General features: G+C 48.6%; 1 protein-coding gene across 3 annotated transcripts in view; it reads left to right on the top strand.

Annotated features, from left to right (window-relative positions):
- WDFY3 (WD repeat and FYVE domain containing 3) overlaps positions 1 to 19,645 on the top strand; it is a 1,930,620-nt gene that overhangs the window by 1,582,762 nt on the left and 328,213 nt on the right. For all 3 annotated transcript variants that reach the window (XM_078676292.1, XM_078676293.1, XM_078676294.1), the window contains one exon: positions 2,056 to 2,110. In XM_078676292.1, coding sequence (XP_078532418.1) covers positions 2,056 to 2,110 — 55 coding nt within the window. The remainder of the gene's footprint in view (positions 1 to 2,055; positions 2,111 to 19,645) is intronic.

Consider the following 19,645-nt stretch of genomic DNA (forward strand, 5'->3'; position numbering starts at 1 on the left):
CAAGAAGGATAGTAAAGCTGCGAGCTCTCACACTCCCAGAACCTTATTTGAATTTGCTAAAGAGAGAGTGATCTTACAAGCAAATCCAACATTTACACCAAACATCCCTTCAGGCTTTTGTCTTAGTGAGACTTTTGTCTTCCTTAAATCCTTCTTTCCTGATACTTCCAATGATTCAGAAAGAACATTACGCACTGGGGACATAAGATGTCTCAAAGTTTATGGTGCAAGATCTCTTTCCTCAACCAAATTAGCTCTTTGTTTCTTAGAGAAAATACAAAATAGAGCCAGATGGATTTCTGCAGCAATCACATTTTGCCACATGAAGACTAACAGACCCTTGACAACAGGAATCGAGGCATGTTCCACAAAATGGGGAAGTTCCCAGTGGGGTCTCCTCTGTAATGACAGAGGAGCATCGCCCCACTGGTCAGAGTCGGTCGGCCACTGGAAGTTCCACTGATTCTTATCTGCAGGGCAGTAACATGAAAGACCGAGCATACATTAATCAATGGGTGAGATCATTTGCATCTGGCCAGGCAGTTCTGTGCAACGTTGTAAAGGTGAGCTCCTCTTTTTCTCCTTCCAATACTTCTTGTTATTATAAGGTTCACTATTCTGACTCAAGAATGAGAATTCATAAAAGATCCAGCGGTAGGGAAGAAATAATTTATTTGGAACTGCAGGTCTCCAGGTTTGGTTTCTTTCATGGATTCACATGCAGACTTCCCTCTTCTCCGCTTGTTGGCTTACCAAATACTTCTATCCACTAACACAAATTATTTGTAATATGTGTTATACTGATGTTCAGTGTGCGTTCACCTTTTTCCTTGGATTTCATGGGTCCATCCAGAAAGGGGGATAGGCTACTAATGTAGTAATTTCAACTCATATCAATAGTTTGTTGATATTATGCACTAATTTTATATGTGGCCTGAGGCTCCCACCTCGATCCAGATGACTGATTCAACGTGCTAATCCATGAAAGATACCAATGTTTGAGCATTGCAGTTAGAGTTATGTATTTTTCTTCTTACAGTTAGATTTAAAGCAGTGGACTGGACTAGAGACACATGCAAATAGTTCAGAACAACCAGTCATTAATTTGTGCAGGTGTTTTCAGGTAGTCGAAACCAGGACGTCTATTTCATAATCAGACTTTGATCTAGAGCAAGAGAGAGAAAGGTAGAAATGGACGAAAGAAGTTGGAAGAGAAAGTTTTGAAAGGAAGGATGAAAAAAGATCAGCAAGAATGAGACAGAGACCAAAAGTGTAGAGTGGTATAAGAAAAATGCACAAATTGGATTCCAAACTAGACAGCTGTGGGAATCAACAGCCTTCTAGGAAAAACTCTGGATCCCGGTACTTAAAAAATACTTAAAATTATTATTTGATCTTTTTTTACAAAAATTAAGTACTGTAGCTGAATATATGATACCATCCCGCAATCTTTCACTCCGCAGGGAATCACAACGCGGTCGTTACTACGACCACGTTGTGATTCCGCATACCATTACTCCGCAAGTCAGAACAACGACTTGCGGAGAGCGGGCGCTGGATGTTGGAATAGTATAATTTACTATTCCAACTCCAGTCTGTGCAGACAATAGGGAAGGTGTTGGATTTTAAATCCAACACCTTCGACCCCCCACCCCTGCCGCAAGTCGTTGTTCCGACTTGCGGAGTAATGTATGTGAAATCACAACGCGGTCGTTGTAACAACTGCGTTGTGATTCCCTGTGGGGAGAAAGATTCGTTGTTAACGGCATTTACCACTGTAGCTATCCTGTCCCTAATGTATGTCCCAACAAGCATCAGATGGGAGGAGACTGTGCTCATATCTGACAGAAGGAGCATAACTAAGTAGCACATGATTTAACAGAATACATTTAATTTTTACCCCAGTCTTTGGTAACCTGATTTTATCACCTCCAGTAACTGTAGCTACAAAATGTCAGTTGCCATATTAAGATCACCCACTGATGAATACCTACTCTTTTATCATTTGCTTATTACTTTTGTTTCTGTGTTTTTATATCTTCCTGTTAACTTTAGATCTGGATTACTCAGCACTTTGGTGGGAGAAAAATCTGTGACTCAAAGATGGGAGGTAAGTCATTTTAATGAGGTTTGCGGAGATGTATCTATGCGTAATGATCTGCTCTTTAAAACAATGGATGTATGGGTTCTGCTGTCTCACCATAAATATAAAGCATCAAACCTTGATCCACTAAAAATCCTGAAGAGGGAGGCTTTGAGTGGAACACAAGGAATTGACTTTCTCTCCCTCCCAGTGACACACATTAGATTGGAGAACATTTTGGCACAAGAAGGAATACAATTCAAACCGGTTTACATTTCTTGCTTAGAGGTTTATAAGACTCCCCTCCCCCCCCCCCATTGAAACAGAAAGTTGAAATAAAATATTCCACTTTATTTCCAGCATTTTTACATAGAGGTGATGTGCAAGTGTCATTGATATTGCTTAAATAACGATTAGAAAACGTGCAGTTTGTACTGATGTTCAGTTGTAGCACCACAAGCACACAGAACCTTCAACTCAGATAATTGTCTATACTGGATGGGTTTACACCTTGATGCTGATGTCACAGTCCTGCTATAGTTTCTAAAACTAAAACACAATAATAGCTACTTAGTGCTGTGGTCAAAAATGTATTAGAAGAGGTGGACGTGGCCAAGGTGTGGGCACGGCACCCCACACTGTAGCTGAGGTATGGGCCACAAAAAGTCCTTACAATACCACGCTTCAGCGAATAAAGCCTAAGATCAAACACTCTGATGACAACAGGCACTCAAACGCTCCATTTCTTAGCATCTGCAGTATTAGGCAGGTGCTAACCCAGGTCAGTCTGGAGGATTTGGTGCCATTGCCAAAATGGTTATACAAAGATAAATACCTGAGCGCTCCTTGGCCCTCTAATATCAGCAGAAACACCAATGTGGTTGGGCCCATGTAAAGCAGGACTGGAGTTAGGGCACAGAACTCAAAAGTACAGGGAAATATACCCCTCAAGCTCAATTCCAATCAGCTGCTATATGATTCAAATGAGTCAGCCATATGAGTCCTCTATGAGCAGAGTGTCACAGACGAGGACCACTTCCCAAATTGGACCGTTAGATGCTTCCTCCTGTTTACTAAAAGTGAAGAATTGTAGTGTTTGAAAGGAGTGCTTTTAAAAAGATGCTATTGCGATAATTCATTCAAGTTTAATCCCTTGACACATGCAATTGGCACTTATTGTTGTAGGAAAGTGCCCCTTTTTAACATGGTCACCCCAATTTTTGCCTAGTAATTGATGCGATTTTGACTGGAAGTGCCCAGGGTTCCTGCTAACCGGGTCCTCAGTACCAGATCTAATTCCCAAAAATTGTGCAGTTGTACCCCAATTGGCAATACCTTTAGCACTCCCTGTAAGTCCATCATAAGTGGTACCCCTTGTTACCTAGGGCAAAGAGGCTAAAAAGGGTCCTTAAGGGCTGCAGCATGAATTGTGCGGCCCTAAAGGACCCCTCACCAAACACATACAGACTGCCACTGCAGGCTGCATGTCTTGGTGCAGACAAGTAAAAACACGACATTGCACACATCCCTGTGTGCCGTGCCCACACACACTGCAAGCAGTATATAGGTAAGTCACCCCTACAGCACTCATTACAGCCCTAAGGCAGGTTGCGTTATGCTATATGTGAGGACATATCTGCATGATCAGATATGCCCAAGTTCTGGTCAACTCCACTTTTGCCAGTACAAGTGAACTGGGAAGCCATTTTAAGTACAGGTGCAGGACACTTGTGAAAACGATTTCCCCAGCTACATGATGGCTTCACTGAAAATATGGATATTTGGTATCAAACACCTCGTATTATTAAACCCACACTGATGCATTTGTTGGATTTAAACCCAAACTGTTTCATTTGTTGGATTTATTAATGCAGGCACACAGAGGGCACCATAGAGATGGCCCTGACAACCTTCCAGCTGCTGGTGTGCTGACTAACTGGTTTTCGCCAGTCTGCCACCAGAGACAATTTTCTGACCCCCATGGTTGAGGGCCTTTTCCCTCAGGAGGGCAGAAACCAAGCTAGCTCGGGCAGAGGGTGTTTGAACCCCGTCCCACAGGATGACCAACAGATTAGCATTCCAATGCAGGGGACATTCAAAGAGCCCACCGCCTTCGGTATGCAAATTTGAATTCCCTCTCAAGAGAGGAAGCCAAGCCCCTTTGTTCAGAGTCATTTGGCACCTGGACAGGCAGGAAAATTAGCTTGTCAGATAGACGTGCCCACCCTTCAGCTAGTACCACCCCTAAGGTGGGCTACCTGAAGTGGAGGCAACTGTTAAAAGTTAGCCATCTTGATGATGGTAAACTTAGGAACTCTGGGACAGGGTTATGCCCACTTCCCACAAGAAGTGGTCATATGGGGGTGTTGTGACCTCCGGGGTAGGGTGCCCCTTGGTTCCTACATTACACTCCCCTAACACCCCTAAATTCAGTATTTAGGGGAGCTCCTGGCAACAGAAAAGCAGATCCTGCCGACCTGAAAGAAGAAGACAGACATGAAGAGTCACAAGAACAGAAGCCCCAGCAGCTGACTTGGTGACGCCGGCCTGCCTGCTGACTTCAACAAGTCCAACAAAAGGCTGCTGTGTCTCCTAAGCCTGGGATACCTGCGAGCACTTCACCCAGGAACCAAGAACTCCTGTCGAACAGCGGAACTGCTCCCCTTCATCCTGCAAGTACAAAAGACTAAACTGTGATGCTCCAAGACCGCAAAAACCCGATGCCGGAAAGCAGCACTGCTTGAGCTGAAGTGGGCCAACTGTGCCAATGTGGTCCCCAGATCCTCCAGATTCAAAGAACCTTGGATTTCCCCGCTGTGAACTTCTCAGCGTGGCTTGCAGCCTCTGTTTGCAGGTCCCCTCAACGACGACCGCTCCCGGTGACATAAACCTGACACCTAAGGAGACCTCTTCACCCATCGCCCCTGGCCCGTGGAGAAGAGGACCAAAGGTGTCTGCATATCTCTGAGCATCGATAGGCCTGAGCCCCCCTGTTGGTTGAGGCGACTGGCCCCTCAGTCCAGACCAACAGCCTCTTTTCACAAAGACTGATCCCCCTAGACTAATATTTGCACCCAATGCCCTATTGCACCACTGCAACCAGCTGCTCTAGTGCAGCTAGAGTTGACCTGCTTGTGCTGCCTTGGTCCTTGCTCCAAACTCCCATTTAGTCCAGGAGATTGGTCTTGTAAGTCGTTGTACTGTACCTGAATGCTGTACTTGTTTTTCCTCCCAAGGGGGACTCGGGAAAGCACCCCAGGTCCCCGCCTCCACCCGTGACTCCACCGGAGCCGTGGAGGAAGGATCCTGGCGCCAAAACGGTGCCGGCTCGGCCTCAGATGGGGCAGCCGCCCGCGCTGAGGACTGAGGGGGTCTCGGGAAGCACCCCAGGTCCCTGCCTCCACCCGTGACTCCACTGGAGCTGGGGAGGAAGGCTCCTGGCGCGAAACGGTGCAAACTCGGCCTCTGGTGAGGCAGTTGCCTGCTCAGAGGACAGAGCGGGACTCGGGGGCAAGCTCGGAGTCACGGCGGTCTCCTGCGGTGCCACAGGGAGCCCCGTAGGGATTTGCGGCAAGGCAGGGATGCCAGGTGCTGAAGAGGGGAGCCCCGAAGGACAGCAACCACCCTCCTACAACCTGGAGCCGGAAATCCCTGCGACTCCGTGGAAGGCCATGCGCGAGGCAATGGTTCCGCGCACGTCTCAGGAGGTTGAGGAAGGGCCAAATAAGCGGGGGCACATGTCCTGGGGGGAGCAGGCACCCACCGCGAAAAGAGGACACGGCCTCGGAGACAAACTAAAGGACCTACCAGCCGGCGAGCCACTCCCTTGGGGCCGCAGCGAAAGACGATGTCACAGACGAAACCGGCGGTTCCTTGCTTCCGAGGTAGGGGGCGGTCGCTGGGATGACACCGACCTGGACAAGCGCGCCGAATGTAACTTCATCCAGCACTCTCGCTGTGACTTAGGTTTAAGGTGCTGACAGGCGTCACAGCTCTCCGATGCCGTGGTGTTCACCCAGGCACCACATGCAAATTGAGTGAGGGTCCATCGCCAACATGGGACGCGCACAGGAGGTACACGTCTTAAAGCCCGGAGGCATTCGCACACTGTTCCACTTAACGCCAAAGCGTGTAAAAGAATAGAAGGCCCGAAAACAGGCCTGGACACAATCCGGATCCGCATTGCACGCGGAAAAGAGAAAAAAATGACGTAGGCGCGCCGGGGTGGGACTTATGTATCCTCACTGACGTCATGGACGCAGACGACGTCAGGGCGGAGTCACGCGGTGCTGTCCCCCTGGCGCGCAGGGATGCTGTGGCAAAAAGTTTTCTGGATACCGTCTCACGCCTGGGGATAATTCTACGTGAAGGAATCTGCGGCTAGAATCGTCTCTACCAGATACATTGTTACCGAAGGTAAGTAACTCGTACTTCTCTTGCAAAACGTAGTTTCCTTATCATATTGATTCTGGTCCCTAAACATATATAAAGCAAACACAAGGAGATGATAGACAGAGCGCTGAAACTTTTCAAACACTAACCCCCAGTCACAGATCTGGGTTCAATCAATCAATCAATCATGCCATTTGTATAGCGCACTACTCACCCGGGAGGGTCTCAAGGCGCTTGGGGGGAGGGGTATGCACCTGCTCGAACAGCCGGGTCTTGAGTTGTTTCCTGAAGGCGAGATGGTCCTGGGTCAGCCGAAGGTGGATGGGGAGGGAGTTCCAAGTCTTGGCAGCCAGGTAAGAGAAGGATCTTCCTCCGGCGGTGGCTCTTCGGATGCGTGATACGGCTGCCAGGGCGAGGCTGGTGGACCGTAGCTGGCGGGTGGGCGTGTAGAAGGTCAGGCGGTCGTTGAGGTACTTGGGGCCCAGGTCGTGGAGAGACTTGTGGGTGAGGAGCCGGAACGTGATCCTCTTGTCGACGGGGAGCCAGTGCAGGTTCCTCAGGTGGCTGGAGATGTGGCTGCGTCGGGGGACATCCAGGATGAGTCGGGCGGAGGCGTTCTGGATGCGCTGGAGTCTTTTCTGTAGCTTGGCTGTGGTTCCGGCGTAGAGGGCGTTTCCGTAGTCCAGTCGGCTGGTGACGAGTGCCTGGGTGACAGTCTTCCTGGTCTCGGTCGGGATCCAGCGGAAGATCTTGCGAAGCATACGCAGGGTGTTGAAGCACGATGAGGAGACGGCGTTGACTTGTCTGGTCATCGAGAGGTAGGGGTCCAGGATGAAGCCCAGGTTGCGTGCGTGGTCGGTTGGCTTGGGGGCGGTGCCCAGGGCTGGGGGCCACCAGGAGTCGTCCCAGGCGGAGGGCGAAGATCCCAGGATGAGGACTTCTGTCTTGTCTGAGTTCAGTTTCAGGCGGCTGTCCTTCATCCACTCGGCGACGTCTTTCATCCCTTCGTGTAGGCAGGTTCTGGCGGTGTCGGGGTCTCTGGTGAGGGAGAGGATCAGCTGGGTGTCGTCGGCATAAGAGATGATGTTGAGGTTGTGCTGGCGTGCGATGGCTGCGAGAGGTTTCATGTAGATGTTGAAGAGGGTGGGGCTGAGTGAAGATCCTTGCGGGACGCCGCAGATGACTTCGGTGGCCTCGGAGCGAAACGGGGGGAGGCGGACTCTTTGTGTTCTTCCGGCGAGGAACGAGATGATCCACTCCAGTGCCTTCTCTTGGATACCGATGTTGCTGAGGCGCTGGACTAGGGTGCGGTGGCAGACCGTGTCGAACGCAGCGGAGAGGTCCAGGAGGATGAGGGCCACTGTTTCCCCCTTGTCGAGCAGGGTCCGGATGTCATCGGTGGCTGCGATGAGGGCGGTCTCGGTGCTGTGGTTGGCTCTGAAGCCGGACTGCGAGGGGTCCAGGGATCCGTTCGTCTCGAGGAAGGCGGTCAGCTGTCTGTTGACGATCTTCTCGATGACTTTAGCAGGAAAAGGGAGGAGCGAGATGGGGCGGAAATTTTTGAGATTGGTGGGGTCCGCTGTAGGTTTCTTCAGGAGGGCGCTGATCTCGGCGTGCTTCCAGCTCTCCGGGAAGGTGGCGGTGTTGAAGGAGGCATTGATGATGTTCCGGAGTTGGGGTGCGATGGTGGAGTCGGCCTTGTTGAAGACGTGGTGTGGGCAGGGGTCGGTCGGTGATCCGGAGTGGATGGTGTTCATCATGCGGGCTGTGTCTTCGGTGGTCACCGTGGTCCAGGTGCAAAGGATGGCGGTGGGGGGCGTTGGTTCGACGGTTGGGTGCGTGGGTGGGGCGCCGAAGCTGTTGTGGATGTCGGCGATCTTGCGGTGGAAGAACGAGGCGAGGGAGTCGCAGAGGTCTTGTGACGGAGTGATGTCGTTGGTGCTGGTGCTGGGGTTGGAGAACTCCTTGACGATAGTGAAGAGCTCTTTGCTGTTGAATTCACCATCGTTCTTTAGCTCACTTCGCCACCTCAGTTCAAACCCAGCTATATGCAAATCATTCTTGACCCTGTGCCTCATGGGAACAGTGCAGCCTGAAGTGCCAAGCCAGGTCTTTCCCTGAACCAGAAACAAGCATCCTGGGACCAGTTTCGGGGTAACACCCCTCATCATCCAGGCTAGCTTGAATCCAGTGGCAAAGTGAGCAAGACCCGCATCTGGGCATACCCTGCCAACTTAGGACAAACAAAGCAAACACAAGGAGATGATGGATGGAGCACTGAAACGTTTCAGACACTCACCCCAAGTCACAGATGTGGGTTGAATCCATCATCGTTCTGTAGCTCACTTCACCACCTCAGTTCAGACCCAGCTGTATGCAAATCAGTCAGTGCTCTCCATGCCACTGGAGTCAAGCTATCCTGGCTGATGAGGGGTGAAACCCCGACACTGGTTCTAGGACGCTTGTTTCCAGTCCAGGAAGGAACTGGCCTGGCAGTTCGGGCTGGACTGATCCCAGTGGGTGCAGGGTCGAGACGGATTTGCATATGGCTGGGTTTAAACTGGAATGACATGGGGAGCAAAAAAACGAAGGATTTAAGTCCAGATCTCTGTACTCGGGTGAATGTATGACATTGTTCTGCATTCTGTCCATCAATTGTTCTTTTTGCATTTGTCACCTCGAGTGGGACGGGTATACCAGATGTGGGTCCTGTGCTCGCCATGCCACTGGAGTCAAGCTATCCTGGCTGATGAGGGGTTAAACCCCGAAACTGGTCCTAGGATGTTTGTTTCCAATCCAGGGAGGACCTGGCCTGGCAGTTTGGGCTGAGCTGTTAAAAATTGGGTTTAGGGTCAAGACTAATTTGCATATGTCTGGGTTCAAACTAGAATGGCATGGGGAGCAAAAAAAGATGGATTTAGGCCTAGATCTTTGTACTGGGGTTAGTGTATGACATTGTTCTGCATTCTGTCCATCTTTTGATCTTTTTGTAAACATATATAAAGCTATGTTTTATTTTTATAAATTGGTGTGGATTTTCATTTTGAGTTTTGTGCATCATTTATTGACTATTGTGTGATTTGCAGATGCCTAACATCCTCTCTGATAAGCCTAAGGCTGCTTGACCACACTACCCCATAGAAGAGCACCTTGGGATTGCTATTGTAACTCCCTATCCACTAATAAGAGAATACCTACACTTGCACTGTATATCTTTTTGATATACCATTTAGAGAGCCAGCTTTCTACAGTTCTCCTTAAAGTATACCAGTCCAAGTCCTGAAGAGACCCTGGAAAAATATGGAATTGAAACGTGTCGACATGTGATAGGACAAGGGAATTGGATGAAAAACAAAGACCTGGATTGAGGCTCTCAGAATCACAAATTAGTTGCAGCACCATGCTATTAAATATTCATCACTTGTCATTATGGCCATTAAAAGTGGTTTGTGAATCAAGACCGATTTTGTTCCCCACTTAGACTCCAAAACAATGGACTTGTTTATTTCTTTTAAGAATTCCTGGTTGTGTTGGTTTTTTGGGTTACTAGACTTACAAAGATGATTTACTGTACATGTATTATGCACATTGACTCAATTTGGATGAATTTGCACTACAGGCTCTCCGGTATTTTTTTCGGGATACACATTCTGCACTCAGATATGTACCACAGATTATGGGGAAATCTGATCTGTTCTACTGTTTGAAAAATTTGAAACAATTCAGTTGTAGGAAACGGTTATTCTTGTGAACTGTACAGCAGTTGATTGGAAATAGGGTTAAGTATATTTTTTTCTAATGTAACCAGGCATACATGAAGTAGAACCACTGAAGAATTCCCTTGCGATAACCCAACACTCCACAGAACTATAAAAACTGCTGACTGGAGTGTTCCAGGCATGACGATAATCTGGTTTAAAAGGGGGAGTGGTGATGATGAGAACCTGAGCAGCGAGGTTACTGCGACACCCCCAGTCCTGAAGTAAATTAAGCACACAGATCAACATTTTTCTTGTGTGCCTAATTGACTGATAAGGCCAATAGTTGAGGAGGCACGAATCCAGGACGGCCTGAGGGATCAGCCGCGATTCGAGTTTGCTAGCGCAGCTGCGCAATGGTAAGTGCTTAAGCGATCTTGGACCCTTTAATGCAAGCTGTAGGAAGCTGGCTCTTTATATAGTGTACCAAAAAGAGGCACACTGTGTAAAGAGTCCAGGCACACCCCAAAGGAATTACAGAGGCACAAATGACACCCCAAATGCTCTCTTTTGTGGTAGTGTGGGCAAGCAGTTATGCATATCGGGGGTTGTGCTAAGCATTTATTGCACACACACAGGCAGTAAGATGCACTCAGTAAAGAATTCTGACACCAATTTATAAAAATAACACATACATTTATATGAATTTAGACACCAAGATCATTGGAATCAGATAAGTACTTTTTGAGTTATGAATTTTTACAGTTTTAAAAAGTGGACACTGCAATTTCTGAAGGCGTAATGCTATCCTATGAAGGAAAGACTTGCACTGCATACAAGAACTCAGCGTCTTAAGTGAAAAACCTCCTGGACTTAAGGTAAGTATGGGGCAAGGTCCAAGGTAGCACCAACACGTCACCTCAGGCAGCACTGAGGCGGCTAGGTGCAGAGGTGTTTTCAGCGTTAGGTGCCCAATCTTATCCTATAGGCGGGAAACATGTACTGCATTCAGACACTTCCGAGTGACTTATGGTACCAAACTTTTGGACTTAAGGTGATTATGAGGCAAGGTCCAAGGCCACACCAACAGATTGCCTAGGGAGACTCTTGTGCGTCCAGGTGCATAGATGTGTTTGAGCATCGGGTGCCCAATGTTATCTTCCAGAAGAATGTTCCCGTTATAAAGAGGCTGCTAGCTGGAACTGGGAGACCAGTCAGGCTGAACCAACAAGGGAGCTTACGATGCTTGGGGACACCTTTGGTCCTCGTCTCCTCGGGCAAGGGCAGCCAGGTGTAGTAGGCATCAGGTTTGTCACCGGAGACACTCACAATAGAGGGGGGCCTGCACAAAGAGGCTACAGGTGACAGTGAATCCACTGTGGGCAAACCCAAGGCGGGCTTTGTCTCTGGATGGTCGGGGACCACACTGGCACCTTTGACCCACTTCAACCCGGGTGCAGTGATGCTTTCCAGTGTTGGGTTTGCAGCGTTCTGGAGTCCTCAGTTCTTTTGGAGTTCATGCAGCATGCAGGGAAGCAGCTCCGCTACTCCACAGGAGTTCATCAGTCTTTGTTGAAGGCATGCTGTCCTCCCAGGCTTTTGGAGGCACTGCAGCTGCAGGATGAGAAGACTTTAGTTCAATCTGAGGGAACAGCAGACAAGCCAGCAGGGTTGGTGCCAAGTCAGTTGCTTCTCCACAGTCCTTGCTTTTGAGACTCTTTGGTGTCCTCCTTCTTAGGTTGGCAGGAATCTGATTTACTGATGCCAGGGACTTCCCAAAATACTAGATTTAGGAGCATCAGGGAAATGTAGGGTAGTAGCTAATGGGCTTACTTACCTCTGGAGTCACTACGCCCTCTATAGGACCACTTCCTCTGAGAAGTGTGCATAGCCCTTTCCCAGAGTTCTTAATTCTACCATCACCAATATGGCAGACTTTTGTTTTTTATCGCCATAAGGTTGCTCACCTTAGGGATGGAACTAGCCTGAGGGTGGACACGCCTCTCTGGCTACTAATTTTCCCACCTGTCCTGGTGCCACATAGGTCCTGACCTGGGGGGGCGGGGGGGATTGGCATCCCCTAACCTCTGAGTGAAGCCAGATTTGCATTCCAAAGACCGTGGGCTCTTTGAAGCACCCTGCCTTGGAATGCTAATTTACCAGCCTTCATGGAGGAGGTGTAAGACAATTCACTCCAGAGCAGGCACTGTTCCTGACCTTCTTAGAGCATGGGCACTCACCCCTGGGGGTCAGAAACTCATCTGTGGTGGCAGGCTGGACTGGAACAGTCAGCCAGCATACTATAGGGATGGTAGGTTTCAGGGGGTTAACAAAACACTATCACCTCGGGTCTAGGTACGCACTACAAGAGCCTATAGTAGGCAAAAAAGTGTGATCTATGTCCAAACTCTCTCACTAGACATTATTTACAGTGTAGCCTAAAGGAAGAAAAGTGGGGAAATGTATCCCTTAAGGACTAGAACCCTCACTCACCAGAGGGTGACATGCTTCATCATATGGGTTCCTCCTTACCAGTAGGAAAACCTAGTCCTACTGGGAGCTACAACTTCTTCACTGTGAGGAAGGAGCGCAGAGATGTTTTCATTGATGTATAACTATGAGGATAGGATGCTAAAATCCCAAATGTGAGGCTTATGGTGTAGCTCGAGGGCAGCGCAAAAGGAGTGACGTGATGAAAAAATATATGTAGTTAGTGAATATTAAAACTGCCTAAGTTGATGCACAAAACTGATTTTATTAATGTGCTCTCCCTGGCAGTATTAAAAAGTAGTGCAATAAGTTGTATGGATTTATGACTACTATTAAGAAAAGGTCGACATGTTTCAGCCATATGATCAGAATTATGTATCAGTGGCTTTCTTCAGGACCAGAAAATGATAGAATATTGCAATTGCTGCTGCTGATATATATGGTGTTAAAAAAGAAGATACAAAACCAGTATTCCTGTGACGTGGTATCAGGTAATACTTGGAATATCTGAAAAGTAAATGAGAGAGAAAAGAGAACGAACACACAAGTCAAGTAAAGTGCTCTGCTAATGACACAATCTTTATCTTAATATTGTCAAAAGCCATACATATATACAGTAGATATTGCTTCACTTACCCTCAATAGTAGGATATTGTGCCTCACCTCAACCTGGCAGGCAGCTCAGGGAAGGAGGCCCCGCTCTGAGGAAAATAAAACTGTAGGTCACACCTAACAATATTTTTAGGGTGACACTGTTACTTATGCTCCAGTGTACTCTAAAAACACAATGCCATGATTACCCCATTTCAAGAACAAAATTACTTATAGGGATATAATGTTAACTCAAATCTTCCACAGTTTCATGTAAATAGTACTCCTACTTGGCGTATGTGATTGTTTGATATGCTTAAAATCCTATATTGGTACACAGGTCTAGCTCCGAGTGAATCTTTGGCAACCCTCGATTCACTCGGAGCTAGACCTATCCATTCTACCTGTGAGATTGATTCTCCGTCCAAACGATCACACTACGGATCGCTTGCCAGATCGTGCATGCCGGGACCTTCAATACCGATCACCGAATCTCAGGCCCGGCTAAACCTTTCCGATGATCCTTGCTCGGTGTCGACAGAATTCCAATTCCCGTCCGGCACTGTTGGCTCTTCAACCCAGTCCTGATGAAGATCCCGATTAATGAGGATCGAAACGCCGTCGACCACTCAGCACAACTATAGGCGCAGCACACAATGTGGTTCCTCCAAGCTACGGCCAATTCAAAGTAGAACCAAGCTCATCAATTCAGCTGGGACCATATTGTTTTATTGACTCACTGTATATATTTATGCACTAGTCACCATGCGCCAAACTTGCTGATCACGTTGTCACTTGCGTCGCTATCTTGCACATCACTTGCACCTCCTGAGCACCAAGTACAATCATGGGTTGCATTATTTGTTTATTTACAGTGCTGCTACAACTGTAATTTTCTAGTCCCTGTTTTTGGATGGACTTGATGCTACTAGCACATTTAAAACAACTAAAGAGTCTCCTTACTTCTTTCCTGATAATGTCTATGACATATCCTCTCTAATTGTCCACCAATAATACCAGTTGGGATACTACATGTTTTTCAAGATTTCAATAAGGCCTTGTCTGATTTAGACCAATCCCTTCAAAAGGCACAAACATGAATAGATCACCTTGAAACCAACCTGGAAGAACAAGTGCTTGACAGATGAGCTAGTGCTTAGATTTGAAATACTTGAATGTAAAAAAACTTCATTGAAGAAAAGCTGGAGGACTATGAAAACAGTGCTCGCAGAAATATATTCGTCTGGGAGTGCTGAACCAAGAGATATCAAATATGGCTCTAGAGCTGCGTGTATAATCCCTATTCCGCTGCCTTCTTCAAATGTCTGATATAATGGAGATTGAAGTAAATTGTACCCATATCATCTCCTCACCCTTCAAAAGCTAACTGCAGATGTCCTATGAAGAGTACCCTTATTCAAAATAAAAGAAGCCATCATCGCGGTGACCCGCAACCACGATTCAATCTATTTCAAAGGAGACTGCATCTGATTGTTTTAAGATTTCTCTGACTCAACTTTTGGCAAGCAACGAGAATTTAATGACATTACAACTTTCCTTCGTCAAGAGATAATCTCCCATAGGTGTGGATACCTGTTTTGTTTATCCTTTGCCAAAGATTGCATAAAATGCAATGTCAAACCCCAAAAAAAGTGAACAATTGTAAGTTCCTCAAGACAGCTTTGACTGCAACGATTAGAGACAAAGCTCGATCTAAGTCCTTTACATAAGTGTAAAATAATTATGCTAGCATAATGTTATAGAAGCTTTGTTTTGTTCCAGCTGGTCAGAATTCAGAACAGAAGTCTGTAGCAGAGGACTCCAACGGGTCTGAGAAAGAAGTGGGAAACTGGCCCTTGCATTTTCGTTAACGTATAGTTTTACATGCTTCTCATTGGTCATCAGCCATTTAGATGGCATGTCCTGTTAATTTTGATCTATGTTTGTTATCACTTTTGTTACTATAGTTCTGTTTCGAATTTACCACCGAGATATGTTATTACAAAATTATTCCCCCACAAAATCCCTGTGCACTAGTATAAGATCCAGCCCTCAAGTATAAAGTAACATTCACACATTACTACCATTTTTAATAAATCAACAAGATGTCAGCAGCAGTCTCCATAACTCTAACAAATTAATTATCTTCAGATCACTATTCTTAATTAATTATCTTCAGATTGCTACTCTTATCTGAAAGAAATTATTGCACCCTTGTTAGGGCGAACCACTAAAGTCACTCAATAAATCTGAGCTCAACCCTCTGCTCGCTATGGCACAGAGCAGACATGCCTCTCTTGGAAGTAATGTGTAGAGTATTTATGCAGTACTAAAACAGAAATAAAGCCAAAATGCAAAACAATAACATCACAAACTAATTCGAAAAATAGAGTAAAATTCATTAAACAAAATGAAAAAAATCTAATGAGAAGAACCAGAAATATGAATTTTTGAAGTTTTGAGTAGGAATAATGCCAAGAAGCACAAATTGCCTGGGGCGTGACCAGCCGAGACAAGATGGCGGATGGGTTTCAGGAGCACTCCGTGGGTTGGCCCGTGATCGGTATTCACCTTCCGCCATTTCTGCCAGTGTACGTCTTATTGGGGTTGAAACGGGTTACAGAAACCGGCGGGGCAACTGTGGCCCATTTATGTGGCTTCTCCTGTGCTTTGGGAGGTAACTCTGCTAAAAGAGCCGCTCCGGCCTGTGCAGCCTAAGACCATGTGTGAGCCCCTTGGACGTGCCAGAGCTATGGCAGTGCGGGCGGGCGGTGAGGAGCTCCGGCATTGTTTGCAGAGCACAGCATGCCAGATGGCGAGCCCCCTCCCGAGTGGTGAGTGAAGCGTCGAGTTGAGACAGGGGGCGCAAGGCTGCTGCAACATGACTCCGACTCCTAAGGACACGGCCATTGGGTTAGTGAGTACTATCGGGTGTGGGGGGTTGGAGACTGACGGAGGCATTTCTTACCCCTCCCTAACCCCCACATTCTTACCCTGCTTTTGTGGGCCTCTCCGCCGATGTGGCCAATATGTGTCTTAAGAGACCCTGTGCTTTTAGAGGAAGAGCAGATACCACAGGACAGCCCATGTCCCCCCAGCCCCACGATTTAGGAGTCCTGCAGTAGGCTGGAGTGGGGGGCACGAGGCAGCGGTGTTTGGACCTTTTGGGGACTGCGGAGTCTACTCTAGGGGGTATTGTTGGGATAAGAGCAGGTGCATGGCAAGGGCAGTTCCTTCCTTCCTCCCTTCTTTCAATATTGCCCTGACTGCAGCCCCGGGACTGCTATGGCAACACTTGCCCCTAGTGTCACCAAGATGGGCCCCTGAGGCAGGAGAAAAGCAGCAGAAGGTGCATAGATACACACTCAGCACTTGTGGTCATTGATAGCGCATTATGTGAATTGTACACTTGCTGCATGATTGTAGACGTGATGTAGGATTCCACATCTCCTGGATTTGCCCTGGAGCAGAGCATAGTAGTCTGAATGAGCTGTAGGCTCACTCAACTCCATCCCTGGAGAGTGCACCTCTCTGCGGGCCCTGACGTGGCCACAGAGCCTGGGTGTGCTGGTGGCTGCGGAGGAGGAGGGGCCTGACAGTGCTGTGATGGGGACTGTCTGATCAGCACCTGCAAAGGTCCCTATTCCCCCCTTCCCTAAACCCCTCATTGGTGCAGCGACAGTGAATCTGGGGGGATGAGGCCGGGACTGCTCATTCCCCCACCTGTTGAGTGGAGAAATGGGTGTGGCAGGTCCTGCAGTGAGACTAGCTAAATGGCTGGACTGCGTGCCTCCTGCGAAAGCTACAGTGGGTGTTGGACCAGAGTCCTATGATGAGTCGGAACAATTCTCTTGGGTGGAGTATTTCCTTAGGTGCCTTTGTTTCACTGACTTGCAGGACTGCTTGTGCCTCCCCATTGACCAGACCATATGTGTATGGGGGCCTGGCAGGTTCAGTGCCACGTATTTGCCCCTTGGTGAAAATCTCCAGCACAGCAAATCTTGCAATCAGTGGGGCGGTGGACGGGATTTGATAAGGGGATGTAGGGGAGGAGCGGATCCCCAGCAGCACCGTTCTCAGGTTAACAATATGTATGGGGAAGCCCAGGGACGAGTGTGCCTCGTACCGCCCCATCTCCCTCCTAAACATGGAGGTGAAAATTCTAGCAACGGTCTTGGCGGTACGCCTGAGATCGGTGCTTCCAGATCTCATACACTCGGACCAATCTGGATTCCTACCAGACAGAGCGACTAAGCTGAACCTTAGACGCACACACAATTGGCTCCAAGAAGTTGAGGACAGAGAAGAACCCCACTGGTTTCTATCACTGGACGCTGAAAAAGCGTTCGATGCAGTACACTGGCCCTTTTTCATGGCGGCGTTACAGCGGTTCGGCCTAGGCCCAAAATTCCAGGGATGGATAAGGCTATTATACACGGCACCAAAAGCACGTGTCAGGGTGAATGGCCGGTTATCCCGAGAGTTCCAGATCTCCAGAGGAACGAGACAGGGGTGCCCACTGTCCCCCCTCCTATTTACGCTAACGATCGAAGTCCTGGCGGCCAGGGTCAGGCAAAACCCAGACATCAGTGGCTTCGCGTGGGACAAGTTAGGGGGAACACAAGAAAAAATATCATTGTACGCCGATGACGTGCTACTGTACATTACCAAACCCGAGAGCTCGGTCCCGGCGCTGTTCAGGGAACTGGAAGGCTTTGGAGCGAGGGCGGGTCACACCATCAATTGGAATAAGTCAGTTCTATACGATCCACAGGGGGCGGACAATTGGGGGGCCCTACCCGAGCAGCTGCTCACTACCACAGACGGTTTTCAGTACCTGGGCATATATATCACTCTAGATAGGGCGCTTTCATTCCGCAATAACGTAGAACGCGTTATGACAGACGCAATTGAAGACATGACCAGATGGAGGCAACTGCCGCTCACCCTACTAGGCAGGGCGGCCATGTATAAAATGATTACTCTCCCCAAGTTCCTCTTTGCACTCCAGAATGAGTACTACCCACTCCCGGCCACCACAATCTCCAAAATACATGCTGACCTACGTTCGTTCCTTTGGCTGGGGAAGCAACCACGAATTGCCCTCCAGACACTCCAACGACACCAGTATAGTGGGGGGATCTCACTGCCCAATCTAGAGGCGTATTACTGGGCGGAACACCTGACACCCATAAATGACTGGATACACGCCCCAGCAGATCACCCGACATATGCGCTGGAGAGGCATAAGCTGTCACCTCATAATATACTTTACTACCTATACGGGGGGAAAGGTGCGGAGGTCGCTCCTACCGGCAACAATGATCACGCTGAGGGCATGGACACGAGCCACGAAACGCATGGGATGGGAGGGGAGACTGACACGTCAGACGCCGCTATGGCATTGCCAATGGCTGACAGAAATAAAGAAACTGAAGGGGTTCCAGAGGTGGGACGACATAGGTATCTCACATATTGGGGATGTGATATGCAAGGGTGAATTGAAATCGTTCCACATGCTACAGACAGAATTTGGATTGCATCGTTCACAACTGTTTAAACACACCCAGTTCGCACACACGTGGAGGGCCCAAAATGTCACACTAGCGGACATACCGGAATACACGCCACTAGAAGGTAGACTTCTTCAGGAACAGATGGTACATCAGGCGGTCTCCCTCACATACAAGACACTCACGAACAACATGTTGGGTGACTAAATGAAACTGAGAGGGATATGGGAGGCGGAAGTGGGGGAGATGGAAGACTTGGATTGGGAGATGGTCCTGATGCACCCCCGGGAGGTAGCGATCAAATCACGGCTGCGGCTCATTCAGCTGAATGTGCTTCATAGGACCTATTTCGATAGAGTGCGTCTCCTTAAGACTGGGAAAATAACTGACCCCACGTGCCTCAGATGTCGGCAACAACGAGGGGACTTGGGGCGTGGCTTGACTGCCGAGCGGGATGGCTGCCTAAGTAAGGAGCTCCGCTGATCGAGTAAATTAATCCGCCTACTATCCGTATATACCTGACTCTGAGGCTCGGGTCTTGTGCCCGTGGTGCAGGCGCGGAGTATCCGCTTCGGGACGGGAGGGTTCGGCTCTGCCGCGGCCCGACTTGCGGAGGACATTGGCTTCCCGACTTGCCGGCGAGGCCTGCTGCTGAGTGTGACGCCGGGGGCTTGCGTGTGAGGCGGCCGGCCGGAAGTGCATGGAAGCCCAGCTTGACCCATCCTGAAGGTGCCGCCTGGATTGGACACTGAGTGGCCTGGCCTGATCGCGGACAACGGAGCCCGGGGCCAGGGGCGCTGCAGCACTTCGGTGGCGCTGATACTAGCGAACGAGGAGATGCTGGGGAGAGCCCGCCCTACGCAGGATTAGAGGCACGC

Source organism: Lissotriton helveticus, chromosome 2_1, assembly GCF_964261635.1.
Source record: "Lissotriton helveticus chromosome 2_1, aLisHel1.1, whole genome shotgun sequence".
Taxonomy (NCBI): Eukaryota; Metazoa; Chordata; class Amphibia; order Caudata; family Salamandridae; genus Lissotriton; species Lissotriton helveticus.